Below are 20,731 nucleotides of genomic sequence, written 5' to 3' on the forward strand. Positions count from 1 at the left end.
ATTTATATAACGTGCTAAAGCACGTTATATACCTACTAGGAACTCAACAGCAATGCAGCTCATCGGATTTGCAGACGCGTATGCGTCAACTGGGTATGGATGCGTGATATACTTACGCGTGGTCGATAAAACAAGTAGGGCTGAATTGCGACTACTCTGTTCAAAATTGCGAGTAAACCCGCGAGCGACAACACTAACTATACCGAGATTGGAACTCAACGCTTGTTTAATTTTATCAAAACTTATGGAAAGAGTCCACACGTCACTAAACATTACTATAAAAATAGACGAAGTGTATTTATTTACAGATTTAAAAATTACTTTAGCCAGGATTGCGAGCGATACTGCTAAGCTAGAAGCTTACGTAGCGAACAGAGTAGCCATAATTCAGCAAAAAACAGGTAACTGGAAGTGGTTATACACACAATCTGCCGAAAACCCTGCAGATTTAATAAGTAGAGGGATTAGCCCGCAGGAACTTCCCGAATGCTCTCTCTGGTGGGAGGGGCCAAGGTTCTTACAGAATGAATATCATTTTGCAATGAAAAAATTGACTTACCCGTAAATTTACCGGATATAAAAAAATCCAGTTCACATAAAATAAGTTTAATGGTATGTATTGATAGTGATTTTTGCAAAATATTTGAGAGATATTCTAATATAGACACGATCACCCGAGTCCTTGCTTATGTCGTAAGATTTTGTCAAAATGCAAGGACTGGTTCTAGAAGTAAGGATTCAGTATTGACTGGAGATGAATTACAACATGCATTGCATCTAATAATATAGTTTATTTCAGAAATGAAATTCACTCATTAGATAAGGATGATTGTGTGTGTGGTCCACTTAAATCTCTGCATCCATTTTTAGACAAAGATGGCATACTCAGGGTAGGTGGTCGATTAAGTAATTCAGACATCCCTCAGTCACAAAAGCATCCCATCATATTACCATCAGGGTCTAGGATAACTGAGCTTATAATAAAAAGTGAACATATAAGATTATTACATGCTGGTCCAAGGTTACTATTAGCAAATTGAAACCAAAATTACTGGCTTATAAATGGAATCCGACAAGTTAAAAAAGTTACACATAAATGTTTGGTATGTTTCAGGCTAAAGGCGAGTGCAGCGAAGCAACTGATGGGATCCTTGCCCCAGCACCGGGTAACTGCGTGTAGCACTTTTCAGAAGGTAGCAATAGACTTCGCTGGGCCTGTCCAAGTAAAAAATTCTAGGATTCGGAGTGCTGTAGTAACTAAGGGTTATGTATGTGTTTACGTTTGTTTTGTAACTAAGGCAATTCATCTGGAGTTGACCTCTGATATTTCAACAGAAGCATTTCTAGCGTCTTTCAAACAATTTATAAGTAGGCGAGGCTTGCCCAGCGATGTATTTTGCGACAACGGAGGTTGTTTTCATGGGGCAAGGAACCAGCTTGTTGAGCTGTACCAGCTGAACAATTGTTATAGTCATCAGACGCTTGTGCCACAATCTGGTTACGTAGTTATAAGTTTTAAATTTAGTTTTTAATTTAGGTATGGTACCTGCAGAAAACCAGCGTCATGGCCTAGCCACGACACATGCTGAGTGGGGGCCACTTTGGTGCATGTTTTAATTCCGGATTGTATTGCCAACTTAGTTTTAATTGTCATTGTGTACCAAATAAACTATTTTTCTTTCTTTCTTTCTTTCTTTCTTTCTTTCTTTCTTTCTTTCTTTCTTTCTTTCTTTCTTTCTTTCTTTCTTTCTTTCTTTCTTTCTTTCTTTCTTTCTTTCTTTCTTTCTTTCTTTCTTTCTTTCTTTCTTTCTTTCTTTCTTTCTTTCTTTCTTTCTTTCTTTCTTTCTTTCTTTCTTTCTTTCTTTCTTTCTTTCTTTCTTTCTTTCTTTCTTTCTTTCTTTCTTTCTTTCTTTCTTTCTTTCTTTCTTTCTTTCTTTCTTTCTTTCTTTCTTTCTTTCTTTCTTTCTTTCTTTTAGTGTTAAATACTAAGTTATGTCAAATCGAAGCCGTGCTAAACTCACGACCTATCTTACCTCTTTCCGAAGATATCAATGACTACTGCTATCTCACTCCAGGTCATTTCCTTGTGAATAGAGCTCTTACTATGTATCCCGAAAAGGATATATCTGACAAGAACGTCAAGATTTTGAATTATTGGAAACAATGTACACAAATACAACAAAGGTTTTGGAATGCATGGTATTATTAAGTTTTTATAATTGTTATTATAAGTATTATTTGAATACATTGCAAAATAGGAATAAGTGGTTTCACACTATGCCAAATGTATCCATAGGTACATTAGTTTTACTAAAAGAACCTAATGCTGCACCCTTGGTTTGGCCAATGGCTCGTGTTGTGAATGTTTTTCCTGGAAAGGATGGAAACGTTCGAGTATTTCAAGTAAAAACTGCAGGTGGTAAATTGTTCACAAGGTCGTTGCAAAGTATATGTGTTTTACCTTTAAAATAAATGTTCAGTAATTTTCTGTTCATAAAGATTTTATTTTCTTTCTGTGTTAAGGATAGCATAGAATATAAATATTATTTTTTATTTGCATTATACTGCTATTTTGTTTATAAGTTATTTTAAGTTGGAAGGAAACAATGTTTCCAAGCTAAACAAGTTTCAGTTTAGGTCTTTGTTTTTATTTCATGTTAATTGTATTTCAATTAAGTATATTTGTTATTGTAAGTTGAGCCTTCTGGCCTGGCCCCCAGTATGTTGCTGGCAACACAAGTTTTTTATTTTTGTATAAGGTTGTTGTTCTAAAAAAAGAAGAAAATCTACGGCTACGAACTCTGTCATGAGTCCCAATTAATATAAAAATAAAATACAATATCAACAGCAGTTGTTTGGAATTTGACAAGATCCTAACAATGATGACCATGCGTCTATGTCGTTTATGCCGCAGATATGTCCATGAAATATGTGTAGGACTTACAGATGATATTGACGATTATATTTGTCATGAATGTACTTCAAATTAATATTTTTTTATCAGCTGATTGAAAGTAATTATTAATTTAACCTGATTGATGAAACTTATCGAATTGTTAGAATAAGTATATAATTTAAACCAAATGTTAAGAACCAAGAAGAAGGTATTTTTAGGTTACCAGATGACAGAAAGTAATTATGAAGACTGATTGATGATACTATGTCATAAAAATAAGTATAATAATTCAAAAATAAGATTAAGAAAGTTTGATAAAAGGATATAATAATTATTTTGACTTGAAATGTTTAAGAAGTTTTGTTAGATTTTTGTTTTTGTTAAATAAACAGTAGATAACTGTGTTTCTTTATAATTTAAGTTTCATTTTGTTGTTTTTTCAAATAAATATGTGATTTAAGCCGTTTATTTTTTTATTATCCCCTATAAAAAAAACCATGTTCAACTCTCCCCATACCCCGGGTCAAGTGTCCCCTGGAGTGGGGAGAGTTGACTCATATCCCATTTTTAATTGAAGTATGTATAACATATTTCAGTATTATAAAAGCCAAAAAGTTATTATGCATAAGTAAACCCAAATAAATAAGCTAATGTTTAATACTATAATTGAATCCCTAAGTCTAATTTAAAGAAAATTACGATACTTAAACAAAAAGTGGTTCAACTCTCCCGGACTCCCCCTACCTATTGACCTAAGTATTATAAATAAAGTGAACGTGAACGTGAAGAAATAACGTTCGTAGGTATAATAATTATAATCACAATAATTATTATACCTACGAACTAATATCATACATGTGAAAGTTTGTTTGTTTGTCCGTCAATCACGCTGAAACTACTGAACGGATTTTGATGAAATTTGGTATACAGACAGGGTATGAGCTGACTTGGGTGATAGGATACTTTTTAACGCGGGCGGAAGCTAATATTATAAATATGAAAGTTTGGATATTTGTCCGTCAATCACGCTGAAACTACTGAACGTATTTTGATGAAATTTGGTATACAGACAGGTATGAGCTGACTTGGGTGATAGAATACTTTGAAACTTACTCGATAGTAGTACTTACTCGATAAATGATTATAAAAATTTAATATGGTTTATATGATGATAAGCTATTACCTATTCTTATTTAATTGAGAATAAAATTTGAAGTCCTAATATAATTTAGAGATTTGAATTTTGATACCTTCAATACTATGCGGTAAAAATTTTCATAGGGCCGATGAATAACCCAGCTATGAAATTCACTTGAAAAGTAAGTATCTTTCGATTCGAGAAATGTGGTGTGATACCAAGGTCGTCCTATTCCACACTTGAACGCCTAATACTATAGGTAATAAAGTACCTATAGAAAACATGTCTGTGGGCTACATATAAAATTATATCTGGATTTAAGATTTTTTCTCATTTTTTTCTGTTTATATAAATATACTTAGGTATCTGTTTTCTTCTCCCGAGCGTATTCCCGGTTCTGCAACAAAGCACTGAGGATGTACCTCAGCGCTTTGCTGCAGTACCCGGGATCCGCTTATCCTATCCTTAGCAGACCAAAGCAGTACAAATAATGAAAATAAACGCTCAATTCTTGCGCAGAGATATTGGTTGAAGATAAATATTATGAAATTGATAATATTGCCACGTAAGTTAAATTGATTATACAACAATTGAAAAGCGAAAATGTGTAACAAATTTTACATAATTGTGTGTAAATAACACAGAACTGGTTTCTATGAAACTTGGTGAAGAAAATGTGGCTGGAGACGTGGTTTATAAATTATGGTAGTAAAAATATTTTTTTTTAATTGAAATTTCAAGGATGGTAATGACGGTGATCGAAATGCTCAAAAATTCACCCAGGTGCAGTCGGTCACAGGTGATTAATTGCAGATGTAAAATTAGATTGATTCATACATATCCGTTTTTTAAACCTGACATGTAATGCTAGTACCTGAATATGAGTAGCTACATACAATTTTCATTGACTACAGACTAATCCATAATTTTAAACTTTATCAACACTATTGCATCTTAAATTAAGTAAAAATCAAAGAAAACATTCGTACAATAAGGTCGAAAATCGTATGCACTCACTGGTACTATTGTTCATGCCAGGCCAATGTACACAATTTAACTTAAAACTACATCTAAACTTCTATGAGCAAATGTTCTTAGATCTAGCCGAAGATAACCACAATATATTTAGGTGTAACCAAGATCGGCTACACCCAGGTCTTTCCGGCTAAATCTAGATGTAGCCGTACTTCGGAGTTTCGCTATAACATATAAACACACCCACAAACGAAATAGATTAGACATATAGAGCAGCAAAAGTAGCTTTAATATTTTACTACCTGTTCCCGGGGCTTCGCTTCCGTGGGAATTTCGGGATAAAAAGTACCCTATGTGTTATTCCAGGTTATTTTCTACCCATGTACCAAATTTAATAACAATTGGTCCAGTATATTATGCGTGAAGAGGTAACAAACTTTCGCATATATAATATTAGTTGGGATAATTGTCAGTTTTCTATATCGAGTGGAAACCCAAAGAAAGAGAGAAAATTCCCACAGCTTGCGGTGATCACTTACCATCAAGTGGGCCGCATGTAAAATGTAAAGCGACCAATCATAGAAAATTATGTTAGTTATGTACATATTTTAGCATAAAATATGAATATGACTTTGTTGAATTTTATACATTACCAATACCAGAAAGTTGAAAATTATTAAAATACTATTTTATTACTGTTGTATATGTATTTCAATGTCACAATTCGGCTTCAAGTGATTTCACGGCCATTTGCAAAGCGCCTTCTCTGGATACGTTTCCTCCGATAAATCCGGTACTGTGGCAGAAGATGCAACCATCGATTCCAGAGACATCACTGAGCAACTCGTCGCGTACTCCCCACCAGGATTTGTTAAGCGGTTTCCTATAAAAAGAAAGGGTATTTGTTATTTTATACAGATATCTTGATGGGTAGCAGACTAAGGATGCTTGCAATGTTGAGTGTCAAAAGTTCATTGCAGACATTTTGTCCTAGGGTCTTGCCACAGTGCCCTGTAATTACCCTGCTTCTCTCACCCTTCAAACCGGAACTCAACGCAAGCACTGCTGTTTGGCGGCATCAATAGATCATCATCATATCGAGTGTGTTATCGCTAACACTAGTGTCAGATTCTATTCAAGTCGCCTAAAGGCATCTGACTGGACTTTTACGACTACTTACCGCCATCGAGTGGCAGATAGTACACACTAATGAACTAAATTGTCCACCAGTTTGCAGGTTTCCTCACCGGAAGCAAGTGGTGGTCTATGAAAACCACTATACCTATGAGTCAGATTAGTATACAAACTCATATGGCACGAGTATGATACGAACTTGAGACCTTTCGGTCTACAAGCAGGCGTCTTAACCGTTACATCACCACCGCTTCAGCAAATATTGATGAGCGTAAGATAATGGGTATCTTACGCTCATCAATATTTGCTGAAGATAATGTTGCACCAAGCTAGATCTAGTAGACTTATTTTAGAATTTATTGTATCCTTTGCATTTGCAGAGAACCCGGGCTAGCCCGGTGGTCCAGATATCCTTTTTGTTCATTCATATTATACAAGATGATTGACTGTGCAGGCACTGCCTTCGAAATAGTAAATTCAGAAGAACCTCTTCGTGCTTAAGATACCAGTAGAATAAGGTGATGATGAATAAAAAATAACACACCTCATAAGAAAACTTGTAGGTTCCAAAGGTACTGCTTGAATCCTCCATGATTTTGGTTTGTCATTAAACAATACATATTTTATCTCGTGATTAATCCCCATTTCATTTTCCAAATCAAAAAGATGCTCTTTCCATGGAAATCTTTCTGTAAACTCTAAAATTTGACCTGATTTATGGATTCTATACCTATCTTCTAAAGCAGACTTCACATAGTCCCGTGCAGGCAACCAAATGGATATAAAATAGTTGACAGTATACAAGAACTCTTCACTGGCTAAAACCATAGCTTTTTTAAATATTTCATTGACATCAATCTCTTGTTTGGAATTCCATTCAGGGTTTAGCCGTCCGACTCGACGACTGAGATGGGTTCGTATGTTGTATTTTGGTTCACCATCAGTCATTGGGACTCCATTGTCTATGGCATCAATTTCCTCAATGAAGTTTTCATAGACCTTTTTGTAAATAATTAGTAAGTTTTCAGGGCTCAATGGGGCATCCTTTGGCGCTATTTGCTTAATCACATCTTCGCCATAGTAAGTGTATACTAGGCCTGCTGAACTTAACCTAAAATTAGTGTCATATAATTTTTTTTCTCTCAAACAGTTTGTGAAATGACTATGTGGATGAAAACCAACTGGGTTTTACAGAAAGGCAAACTTTAAATTACACTACACTAGTTTCGGCTTCACTCTTGTGACAATTTTGAGATAAAAGTTAGTTAGTGTTATTCCAAGTTATATTCTACCTGTGTACCAAATTTCATAACAATCCATCCAGAGGATTTTGCGTGTTAAGGTAACAAACATACTACTACTAACAACAAACTCTTGCATTTATAATATTAGTAGGAAGTAGGATAGGATTTTTGGTTTTGCTTCTGTGAATTAAAAATTAAAGGTGTCATTCCAAGTTATATGCTACATTACCAAAGATAGTCAAAATCAAGTAGTTTCAATGCAAGTAACATTCTCATTTACTCACATCCAATACAAAAGTGAGTTAATTGGCATAAACATTAATTTATGAAGTTTGCAAATGCCTACCACGTTTCAATTCAACTTAAAGTAGGCATGTCCATACTGCTTGGGTAAAACCCTAATAAAACTTCCTCAAGAATAGCACTATCTATTGGTGAAAACTACTAAAATCCATCCAGTGGTTTTTTTTAGTTTATCAAATTCATACTGGCAGACATGACAGAGGGACTTCTTTTTATAGTATTTAAAGATATATTGGCAGCATACTCAACCATACAACTGAAAAACTTACTTGATTTTGTATTTATCACCAAGCTCTGGTCTCAAAGTGCTAAGAGTTTCCGTGAACTCCCTCTGGTGGTGGTCATATCTCTTCTTCACATGGTCAAATGTAGCTCCCACATCAACTACAATGTCACAATCCTTCAGCTTCTCCATGTCACGCGTACGAACAATCTCCGCATCTTTGTATGTTGGTATACTCTTGAGCATGAAGCAAGCGAGAACTTCATCACAGTGGAAGACTCCATCATGTGTGCCAATCTGAAAGTAATCTATTATTAATATCTCTAAATATTAAAACTAACTTGACAAATTCTTTTTCCTTATTGTGTTTGTGGTGTTATTAAATATGGCTTGAGCACAGTATTGCTAACGAGTGTGCAAGTGGAGATGTAAAAGTAGGAAATACGACCCTGGGATCTGACACTCAACTCTTGACCATGAGTCTCTACTACATTCATAGCCAGGATTAAGGATTATGAGCCAATTCAGGATTTTATGTACCTCTGCTTTCCTAATAAACCAGGGTGCATTTGATATATGTTTCAGGATGTGATTTTATTTTAGATACTTTTCATTGAAAAAAAAAAGCTCTCATACAAACTATGCAATGGTCATGCATTGGCGTCAACATCTCATTTCGGTAATAATATGTAAGTAACTTCTTTTCCATCCACAAATTAAAAAAGCTATTTAAGTTTGAAACATTATAGAAACACATGTCTAACCTTCATATTGTAATCAAAAATGTTGAGTCTGTTACTAATACTGAAATAACGCGTTTTCAACGATAAACGACAAATTCTATTTACATTGGTGACTATATTAATAAACATTAGATATGGATAAGAAAGAAATGAATAACCACGTTGAAGTTATACTGCTTACCAAACAAATTGAATAGGTATCCGACCGAAATCACTGAGCAAAAAAGCAACGTTTAATTGGAGCGCGCCGTACGAAAATGGACGAGACGTAAATGAACGAAACGAATGAAACAATTGACATTATTATTTTTTCAGGTTTGTTTCTCGCACTTGCAAATATTTACGATTCAACCGGTAATTTTTTTTACTATATTAGTAATTAACAGTACCTACCTACTGTAGATAATGAAATTGTATTTTTTTTAAAACATTTATATTAATGTTTCAAAATACACAAAAACATTAATTTTCATTGCTGGAGCTGTGTAGAATCATCGATTGTGATTTTGGTACAGGCCTATCCTATTTTTATGTTGGTTACCTTGATTTCTAATTTCCTACACTCTCTCACTCCTTTGCCAGTTTCGGTACGATTATTATTTCCGCTCCGCTGGCGATTCTCAATCAATCGATTTATCTTCGAAACTGTTCGAGTAATCGATTTTTATTTCGAAATAAGTTACTTTAGACTCAACTAGATGGCGATAGTAGTAAAGCTGTACTTCATAGTAAATTATTAAAATAATATAAACCCAAAATGAATGATTAGGATTGAAATTTATTCTGTATCTTTTTAGAAACTTCACGAAATTATTTTTCTAATGTTCGATTTAATTTGGTTCCGGTTCGAACTGAACGTAAATAAAAAATGTTTTAGGCATCAACAATTTTTTTTATTAATTTTATCAAAACGCAAATAAATGCACCGAAAATTTACAACAAAATTCCAAATCAATATAAAAGCTTAAATTTAAGCACCTCAAGCAATGTTATTACTTTAAATGATTTCTTTAATGATAGACTCGGATAGAATTTAGTGCTAGTATACATTATAATTCTTTTTTTTTTTGTTATTTGTAGTGGAATAGCACGCTCCTCTTTATTTATTTATATTTGCATACTTATATTCGGTAAAACATGTAGGTTTAATTCATCTTGACATCAATTTGTATATTTGTTCACATGTTTTTGGCAAATAAATGTTTTCTTTCTTTCTTTCTATCATTTTCGACGTGTATTTTTTCCATTTTCTGGATAGCTTCAGCTTCTTCAAGGGCGTTTTACACCATACGACCGAATGCTTCCTCTATGCAGAGTTTGGTGACCATTCAAGCGCTTCGAGTTTATTACTGGCTTTTCTTAACACCTTAACATAACAAAATGGGTGTCCTAGAATTAGGGGCTGGCTAACGAAAGAGTACCTAACCCTTAAAGTATAGCTGATAAATAAATGTCAAAAAAGTGATGGCTTTATACCTATTACAATTATTAGTTTTATTTTTGTTCTAAAATATAAAAAAAACACATTGTATTCGATAGTCAGTTGTTTACATGCAATATTCTTTAGTGGAAACTTGTGTGGTTTGTGTTTTATATAAGTTAAATATTGTTTTTCTGTACATATATATATATATAGTAATTAGCTTACTCACACTCTCATATGTTTTTTTTTTATTTGGGAAAACAACAGTTACTTAAGTATATGTTTGTTTTACAACCACGCAAAATCTATTACACGGATTTTGAAAGAAGCTAAGCCCGTTTTCTCAATTTTTCTTCTTGTTAATGTGTCGGGTCATTCTGTTAGCATTATGTTTATTGTTATTTATAAGATATTCATAAAATAGGTATATGGTTCTTCTATGCTATTGTAGTGTACACTTATTAATTCTGAAAATAAAAAGTAGGCGCTCCTTGCATGTGATTTATGAGTATTTTTTTAATCTAAAAACACTAATGCACAGCATGTCCAATGTCCATACTGTATATATAAATCTAAAAGTGTGTTTGTTTGTTCTTCTTTCACGCCAAAACGGGATATTAGATTGAGGTGATTTTTGTAGTGTGGAGATATCTATTTGGAGAGCTTGAAAGTGTCAAGGTTACCTTTTCCGCGGGCAACGCCGCGAGCAACGGTTAGTAAATTATATTCATTATCTTTATAACAATAAAGAAATACAAAAGTATAAGTAGAATATAAGATGCCCTGAGACTTAATTAAAGTATCTAGTAAGTAAGTAAAATTTTGCTGAAGCCAAAATACAATTTTATGATTTTTGTTGGATATTTTGAAATATTTTGTCTGTTATAGTTTTTGTAAAGCTCTCCTCTAATACGAATGCCTATGTTTTCGAATTAATACCTATGTATAGTGAAGAAAAAAAAATGGTAGGTAAGTACTTCAATATGTTGTAGGGAAACTTATGTTTACTTATTTTTCTTAATCTATATTTTAACGGCTACTCCACGCTCCTTTTCCACTAGACCAAATAAATGAAAACGTCGTAGTGTTGCCGAACTATCGATAGTTTTACTATCGATTGTTTTCATTGGAAAAGGCCACAGTATCGATTGTGATATTATGTAAAATGTCAATACTATGGATAGTACAACTGATAGTTCTTCAATTGTTTAACAATCGATAGTTGACTATCGAGCGGCAACACTAAAACATAGTAAGTATCTACTTAGTATAAAACTTATTCAACAAGCGTCTATATTGATTTTTATTTTTGTTTGATCGTTTTTTTGACAGATCTTAGTCAAGACACGTTTAGCTGTATGACGGCGGTTGCTAACTAGCCTAGGAGAAGATTTCTTTTCCTGGATTGACTTTTACGATCTGATACGAACAGCTGGCACATCTACGTTTTTCATTCCGTCTCAGAACAACATGGAAAACATTAAGTAATTATTTATTTTCAACTTTCAGAATGGAATTCAGCATAATTTTTGAGTATAATGGTTGACGAGAACGAAAGGGCGCTATAGTGTCCAGCGCTTCTTGCCAAAATGGCGGGAAAGCGCATTGCAGATTTGTCAACGACACCCAAAAAAGGAGAGCGCATTGGATCGAGAGTTATGGAACTCTATGGTGTGACAACTAGGGACGCCGACGACCGTGCGAAGTGGACACGGTACGGAAAAAATGCATAGTGGACCCTGGGCTCCGAGAGTCTGAAACGATTCTCGGACAAATGCTTCGTCTACGAACGATTCGCCGACAGAACGTCTCCTCTATTCTGTCGCGCGAACCGTTCGTAGATGAAGGGTTCTTGGCTAAACAGCCGTTGAGCGTCAGAGCCCAAGCCGGAAGAAAACCGGAAATTGTCCAAATTAGGCTTCAAAAAAACGGTTGACACACTTATATGCTATCAATTTGTTTACCGACGCCGTGCTGTATGTCGTAATATAATGTTGAAGCAATCAAATGTTATCACGGGCATTTTTTTTATTACCATATATATATGAAGAAATAAGATCTGTGTCACTGAGAAAGGAAAATCTTCCGTGTGACTGTCAACGAAAAAACATTCTGTGTGACACAGATTTTTTTCTTCATAATTAACGTAAAAAAAATCGCCGTTCTTGCTATCGTAATAAAAAAAAATTGAGGGTAGCTAGTGTGACAAAATGATCTGTTAAAGAGAGAGGCGGAAAGGAACCCTATTACTACGACTCCGCTGTTCGTCCGTCTGTCACCAGGCCGTGTCTCATGAACCGTGATGAAATTTTCACAAATGATGTTCTGTTGCCACTATACAACAGAAATAAAACGAACGTATAAAATAAAACTAATATTCTATTAAGGGGGCAAGGTAAATTTTTTGCCATTGTTACACTTTGATAATGATACGAAACCTTTCGTGTGCGAGTCCGACTCCCACTTGACCGGTCTTATTTTCCTTTTACTTACCTAGTAGTTTTTTGTTTATTAATATAATTCGATATTTATGATTTAATTTTAATTTAAGTTAATTTACTTGTTCTATAATTGTATATCTTTTAAAGTAGTTTAAGTTTAGTTATAAATAATTTATATGTTCAATTAATTAATATTGTTAATAAAAATCTTAAGTTACATATAAATAGTACTATCACATCTTATGCGACGAGAGTTCACCTGGGCCAATACGGAACCGTGCGCCTATCCGCAATCATTCACAGGAAGCTGTTTGTACTACCACGGATGGACACGGCACAAGTGACACCATCTTTAGCAGTTTTGTCACTGTTATAGCGGGAATATTTTTCAAATAATCGATCGATGTTTGATTTGATCATTGAATTCTAGTATCAAAAATAAAAAATCTTCGCTTAAAGTTTGAACACCACAGGTGGTAGTAGTGGTACAATAGATTGCAATATTGTTAGGAGAATAGATTTGTAGTTTTGATTTTTGTTTGTAATGAATAAACTTAAAAACTATGGACCGATTATGATTGAAATTTAGCACAGAGATAGACGAAAAGATCAGAAGGCTTTTTTATGGTTTTACTTGAGAGATACTTTATTTGAGAGAGATTAAAAACAAACATTATTTGTTCTCTGCCTGTTCAGTTGTGGAGAACTGTAAGCCTCCCTCAGAAGAGAAGAAATTTGTGTTGCCGCTTCTGGTCCCGCTTTAGAATTGCACCACTACATCCATATCCTTTCGTGGATGTCGTTCGAAGCGAGAAGGGACTAGCCATAGCAGCTGACAAGCAACAATACCATTTCCAATGAGGGTTGACATCAAGCAGGCGACCGGTAATAAAATAAAAGCCGAATCCATGACATGATTATTGGAATGTCCGAACTCAGTTTACATGTCCTAATATTCATGCAGCGACACAAAAATGTGGTAAAAACAAAGGCAAAGACAAATTATATTTGGAAAATTTGCAACATAATAGTAAGCATATATAATGCTTTATTGAGCCTTTTTAAATTAATGAATGAATTACTTGAGCTTGATTAAATAAAATTTAGTCAAATTAATTTTTTTTTCTGACCGTACCCCGCAAACTAGTTACCGTTGCGGACGGTACGACAACAGATCGGAGCTTTTTTGAAGACTAACTATATCGGCCCAGAGTCAAGATAGCCGCCGCTGTGGGCCGTTGAGTTTGAGTCGCTCAGTACCGCGCCACCATTCACGCGAAGCGGCCACGTCTCACCGCTCAAACACGGCGATTACGTCTCGACAGACCGCACATGTGATCGACGGAAAATCATAGAGTAAAAATTTTCGGCACGTCAAAACTTTCACTTTGAGGTTATAAATTTTCCGGATGCACTTTTCCGTGTTCGAATATTTTTGACAACCGCGCACTGTTGCATAACAATGCAGTGAAGGACGGGAAAACTGTGTCTTTGGTTTTAGTGTTTTTTTTAATGCCTAGCCACGCGGCGAATTTAGCCCGTTTTCAGTGTAATGAGTTGAGCTGTCTGCCTGTTACGAAACACCCGACCCAAAGTTTTGTTCGGGGAAAAAAGTCGTTTGGTCTCTGCCAGACGACAGTTAGCCGCTAATTGTTCGACAGAATTTCTTTTGGCACGAATCAGTGTAAAGTTTGTCCACGTTAAGCCGCGATTTCACACGGTGCACCAATTATTTAAGTAAACATTTACCGCATTATACGTTCCTTATCGCGCCTTTTATCGCTTCTTTCACTTTTTTACGTCAAATTTACTCTATGATTTTTCGGTGATAAAAAGTTTTTTTTTTAGTGGATCGTGTATGTATGTGATTTTCAGCTCTCACGGACACTGTTGGGAAATGTCACTAGTATCAGTTACCTTCCTTATGTGATGTAGATCCAAACCAATACCAGTGATCAGTTAGAGTTACAATAACCACAAGTGAATACGATACGGAAACGGTACGAAAGTGACACGAGGTGTTGGGAAACTAACGTGGTTTTGAAAAAGACGTGTGTGTGAACCTCGTTTCGAAAGTGCACATTTGTCCTGAAAGTGTTGCTTGTGACACTTTATCACTGGTTTGATGATTGGGACAGGTAAGTCTTGAAAACAAAATTTAAAATGAAACAATCAGATTTCCTCCATCGTTAGTCCGATAATCTTTGACGTATTTGACATTTGGAATTTCAAATGTCATTAATTGACAATTATGGTACATACCTGACGATTAAAATCATCCGTTCTTGTAGCCAATTTTGTTTGCGTAATATATAACCGGCTATAGTACATATCTTTGCAAAACTATTTAATTACCATACTAACTTGTGAATGGAATACTATTTTTGTTGCATTCCTTGCCTACAGCAAGAAATGTAAAGAGATAACTCAAAAAAAATGCGTTTTTAAAACTACATGTTCACAAAAATAAAAATGAAATTCCTAAATAATTTAATAGACATTACATAAATTATCAAATTATTTTTTAACATAGTTATTTATTTATAAGCTTATAAACAACAAATATAATTCCGACACCTGTGATACACACTCTATAAGAAAGACACAGAAGAAAAACAAAGTATTTATATTAGTTTCAAAAGTACTTACTTAGATTGTAAATAAAAACTTCAGTTTCGACGTGCCGTAAAACTATAATGCTCAGCGAGAAATTCTGCAGACAGTAGGTAGAATGTATAATAAACTATTGTATAGCATTAAATTGATTAAAAATAAATAAATGGTACGTCTAAGAATTTTCTACCCAAATGTTGTATGTTTTTGTCAATCAGTTTCAACGCACAATGCATAACGCACGTGCCTTGCGTCAAAGTTTCGACTTTGATCTAACATTTACACGATCATTGTCTAAGTCACAGAAAAAAAAAGGTTATACAAATGTCTGTATGAAAAAAATTTTAGGTTTCTTTGAACAAAACTTGTTGGTAGTTAAAATCAGACGAAACACTATAGAATTGAAAACGCTATCCAATTAAAACTAACAAGACACTAATAAGAAATTAGTAATGGACCCGTTCTGACCAAAGAGTGGGATATTTATCAAAGCTAACCGATGAAAGACATTGAAAGGAACATTCTAGATCTAGATACCTGTTCACTTGTATAATCCATGTCTACTCCGTTATTCCATTTAGAAAATCGTTATTAACAGTCCTGTCTTTGAGCCAGATTATTATCCAGTTGTGTGGTCGGGTGCTTGTTGCTGAAGACTGCTGCATGGGGTCGGAAGATTCAAGGTTTAAATCCTTGTGAATTTTTATACCAATCAACACAGGCGCTCCATGCTCGCGGTCTATCACAACTTCTTCTATTATAGGAAAACATCGTAAGGAAACTTGCACTTTAGCTGATTATTTATAGTTTAGTACTGAAATGTTGTTTAGAGTGTAGTTAAATTACTCTACCCTACTACTGACTATACTATTCACGTATACTCTTGAATCGACGTCAGCTAAATGTGTGAAACTGTGATGCCAATGGCGAATGTGTTGTGAAAAAGTCGCTTTGCATGTTTCCTTTCGCGTAATCATAACGTCCATTAAAAATTATGAATGACTATCATCAGAGTAGCTGAAATAAAATATTTGAAACTTAAGACAGTCTTTTTAACTCCTTTGATAGTTAACACCGTTGTTATACTTAATCTCATAACTTTTTAATGGAATTGAGTTTAATCTTCTTTAGTTTCTGAACAGATTTCTAAACTTTAATTTCTATATTATTTTAGAGTTCATTGAAATTAAACTGAATCACTTTAGATAGTTTTAGTTATTTACTTTCAGGTAGACGCATTACAAAGACTCAATTACCTAAGACGTTTTACAAAGAATAGTAGTGTCAATATTGAGTCTCGAATGTAGATTGTTTGCAAGGCTGATTGTAACACGAAGTTATGGATTAAGTCAGCATGTGTAAGCTCATTATATTTGGTTGGATACGAGACAAGAGCGGTCCGCCGTCTGCGCATCATACAACGACCTCGTCGATTTTGTTACAACTAAAAATAATGTGTTTGAGCTACGAACATTTAACGATCATACATTTTTGAATACTAGAATTCCTGAGTTTGTGTGGCAGGCTGATATGTTTTTATTAAATAAATGAGAAAGTTTTGTATGTAAATTCACTAGTCTCTAATAAAAACTTAGATTCAATCAATCTGGAAGCCATGCAGTAGAGGATGGTCATTGTCGTTCCTCTTTATCAGACCATTACGAAGGCCAGCATTTAAGCAGTAATGACATCAACATGGCTGAAGATGTTGATGATAAACGAGATCTGTGAGCGTTAATTACAATAATGTAGTTTGTATATATATACATAAACTTATTTAGATACTATAATAATCAGGTTGAAATCATATGTCTTTATAATTTTTGAAATAAGCCGTTTACGAGTAAAATAATATAAAAATCTTAATAAATTACGACATTTATAACGATTTCATAATGATAGCATTCATTGATGAAATCCCCCATTTAAAACAATTAATTATTTGGTAGTTTCAAACTGTGTTTAAGATAAAACACATTACGTATTTTTACCAATATTTATAATGCCTCAAGTCAATAAACCACTATATCATATGAAATAATCCTGTGAAAAAATTTTACGTTTGCCTGTCGTGCCTACCGCAGTGTCTCGCACTGATTTAATTCTTACACGATAACTAAGAAAGTATACAATGAACGATAAGCACGATAAATTACTTATCTGTTACCCCGTTTCACGTTATCTATACCAACCGAAAAATTTAGCGGAAGTCACCGGGTTTTTATGAAATGATTGATCGACAAATGAATTCGAATTGAGAACAGCCGAATACCTTTTTTGTTAGATTGTTATCCCCTTATATTGTCTTATATATTGATCATATTTCATAAGTATGATTATAAAATATCATCGATTAGTTGAATTACATCTTTATCAACGTTCATAATTACCACAAATATTTTTATGCCATATATTATTTGTGAGTTTTTATGTAATCTGTCCACTTAATAAAAAATGTGCAATATTATAGTTTTAAGTTGACTAAATTCATCCAAATTATAAGTGGACCCTTGGACAGATTACACAAAAACTAACAAATAATACATGGCAAAAAAACATTTGGGGAACGTTGATATAGATATAATATAAACAATTTATATAATAACAAGAATTTTTTTTATAGTATGTAGTGTCTGATCTACTGCTGGTTTTGTCCATTAAAAAGAAATTATCTCACAATAATCATAGATAATTGAATTCTAACTGAGAGAAAATTGAAATATTTAGCGTATCTGGTGTTGAATTTGTCAGATTCTATTATTTAATTCGTCCCATCCTCCAATTAAATCGTAATCCTAACTAAAATTGTAAAAAGGAAAGTAAGATTGTTTGTTTGTTACCTCTTTTCACACAATCTACTACTATCTACTTAACGAATCTTCTTGAAATTTTGCATATATAGGTATAGTTTGAAGCACGAAGAAGGACACAGGGTAACTTTCATCCCGGAAAAATAACTGTTCCCGTGGGAAATAAACGCGGACGAAGCCGCAGGCAACAGCTAGTCTGCTATAGTAGTGACTAAACTGAAGTACTCTTACACTAATAAGCAGTTATTTTTGTTTGGTATGTGCTATTGAATCAACAAACATACAAATATTTCTATTCTCAGTTTGTTAGGATGTTTGTGTGTGTGTGTGTGTGTGTGTGTGTGTGTGTGTGTGTGTGTGTGTGTGTGTGTGTGTGTGTGTGTGTGTGTGTTCGTAACTCTTTCACGCTAAATCCATGGACGGATTTTGATGAAATTTGGTACACGGGTAGAATATAACCTGGAATAACACATAGTGTACTTTTTATACCGAATTTCTCACGGGAGCAAAGCCCCGGGGCGCAGCAAGTAATATCTAATTGTTTATTTGATTTTAGACATACCAAAACTTGTATAATACACTGAATATCATAAGCAATTTATCAACAGTGAGACTATAGAAAACCTATAGACTATAATTAAATTCAAATATAATACTTATTGGTATAATTTTTTTCTTCATGATAATATGACGTTTATTTATCAGAGAGTCCCATTCCTGTCTGTTATTTTCCATGTTTTCGACAAGATGTTGAAACGCCTATCTATCAATTTATCATGTGTGCTATCCACTACTACTAACCTCGGGTAACTTTGTATCTATGTCATAGACAAGATATCAGTAATATTGGAGTCGTATAGAAATTATAAATTTGGTACAAATCAGACCGTTAGGTACAGATATTTTATCTCACCTATTAATAAAAAAAGTATTCGTTTTAAAATTATAAAATTACATTTTTCTAGACTTTTATTGAAATAGCAAAATTTTTAATACATAAGTATGTTAGACCAAATCACGCAGATCGAGTTAGCCCTAAAGTAAGTTCGAAACTTGTGTTATGGGATACTAACTCAACGATGCTATATTCTATAACATATATATATATCTATAGATAAACATCCAAGGCCCAGGTCAATCTGAAAAAGATCATTTTCCATATTGACCTGACCGGGGCCTCCAGTGTAACAGTCCGGCGTGATGACCATTAGGCGACGGAGGTCGTTGAATTAAAGAATCAATAAATAAATTAGATCTTAAAAAATATATTTCACAATTGTAATTATTCAGGTTAACTGCACGCTTAAAACAAAACGCTGAAGATGGACTCATGGAATATTGAAAATTTATACCTTTGGCACTAAACACGCATAGTAAACGTTCAAAGCGTCGTGTGAAAACCACCATCACGTATATTAATAAGCTATTTGCTATTTAACAAACGAACAAACAGTCAAAATCAATAACGATAGCCGAAATCTCAATTAACCTTAATTTTGCGTGAGCACTAAAATGCCGCGGACGTAAGGTCGAAACTTAAATTCATTGCTATTATCATAAGGTCTATAAGGGTATCACAAGTAGTAATATTTAATAGTAAAGACCATTGATTGAAAATTACAGCATTAGTGTAAGCGTTGCAGCGACTATGAGACTAAATAACACAATGTAAACCGAAACACTAGCACAATGTGTAGTTTTCGTGGGGTTATAACTATAACAGTCGGTTGCGAAATTTCCTCGGCGACAAATGCACTGCTTTACTGAACGAAGTGTCTTCTAAAAATACCACATAGAACTTCCTAGTTCAAGGGAATCATTAAGTGTTTCATTCTACATTTTACAAGCCTCAGAAATACTTTCTATATGTAGGTAGAAGCATACGGATGTGTTTGTTCAAAATTAGGTTTAGTAATAAATTCGACAAAGAATGGCAAAGAGAACACAAAGGATAGGAACGCGTGGAAGAAGTTAGGGGAAGTTGCACAGCAGAGGGACTCAAACTGCAAATTAAAAAAGAAATACTATGTAATTTGTTAGATTGTTTGGACGCATGGTGAGAGATAAGAGCACTAAAAAATTGTATAATTTAACGTAAAGCAGTAGCAGCATTTTAGCTACTTATGAAATAAAAAGGAATGTTCACGCACATAACTTGATGTATGATAACTGAAGTAGAAAAGTATACAAATGGCTCCCATAACAACCTGTTGTAGGTTTTGGTATTGAATAATTTAATGATTGAGGAAAATTTTGGGCAGAAACAAGTTGCATTGAAAGTGGGCCAAACTCGTCGCGTTGAAATCAACAACTTTGTTGCAAAGAATAAGACAAATCAACGATTTCTTATACATTTTATGTTTTTTTAAATTTTTTGGCAAATACTCGGTTTCGCAAGAGGTCAAAATAACAATGAAAACTCGGTTTAAACAGACAGAGAGGGCGACTTTGTTTTGACATCATAAAAATATCTATCTCGCAGATAGGACATCCAAATGATTTTAATACATATTTTTTCTTTATTTTATCTATTGTTTTTTATTATTTAATGGTCCTCAAACGGGCGGGGTCTACTGATATACTAAGACCCCGCGGCTTAACCTAAAAATCTTAAAACAAACATATAATTTTAATTATTTATCTTGAAGTTAGGTATAGTTAGTTGTATACTCGTGTAATATATCGCATGTTACATAGTAACACAAGTGCCCGCGCATAATTATCAAATATCAAACACATTAACGCCTATAGATGTTATCAGGTCTTGCCGAAAATGATGCATAATAAT

The 20,731-nt window shown here is 34.0% G+C and overlaps 2 protein-coding genes across 8 annotated transcripts in view; one reads left to right on the forward strand and one right to left on the reverse strand.

Annotated features, from left to right (window-relative positions):
* Nucleotides 1-5,696: 5,696 nt before the first annotated feature.
* On the reverse strand, nt 5,697-8,846 carry LOC128678275 (uncharacterized protein). Its single transcript, XM_053759706.2, has 4 exons — nt 8,678-8,846; nt 7,960-8,210; nt 6,688-7,254; nt 5,697-5,892 (listed from the first exon to the last, which is right to left on the reverse strand). Exons 1-4 carry the CDS (start codon nt 8,783-8,785, stop codon nt 5,727-5,729), a joined length of 1,092 nt encoding a protein of 363 aa, XP_053615681.1. The 5' UTR covers nt 8,786-8,846; the 3' UTR covers nt 5,697-5,726.
* Nucleotides 8,847-13,749: 4,903 nt separating this feature from the next.
* bnl (branchless) overlaps nt 13,750-20,731 on the forward strand; it is a 165,016-nt gene continuing 158,034 nt past the window's right edge. For 2 of the 7 annotated variants that reach the window (XM_053759553.1, XM_053759557.1), the window contains exons 1-2: nt 13,750-13,913; nt 14,396-14,658. The gene's annotated coding sequence lies outside the window, so the exon portion shown is untranslated. Of the gene's footprint in view, nt 13,914-14,368; nt 14,659-20,731 lie in introns of all 7 variants that reach the window. The other 5 variants (XM_053759554.1, XM_053759555.1, XM_064436580.1 and 2 more) reach the window with 5 other exon arrangements.

Source organism: Plodia interpunctella, chromosome 19, assembly GCF_027563975.2.
Source record: "Plodia interpunctella isolate USDA-ARS_2022_Savannah chromosome 19, ilPloInte3.2, whole genome shotgun sequence".
Lineage (NCBI taxonomy): Eukaryota > Metazoa > Arthropoda > Insecta > Lepidoptera > Pyralidae > Plodia > Plodia interpunctella.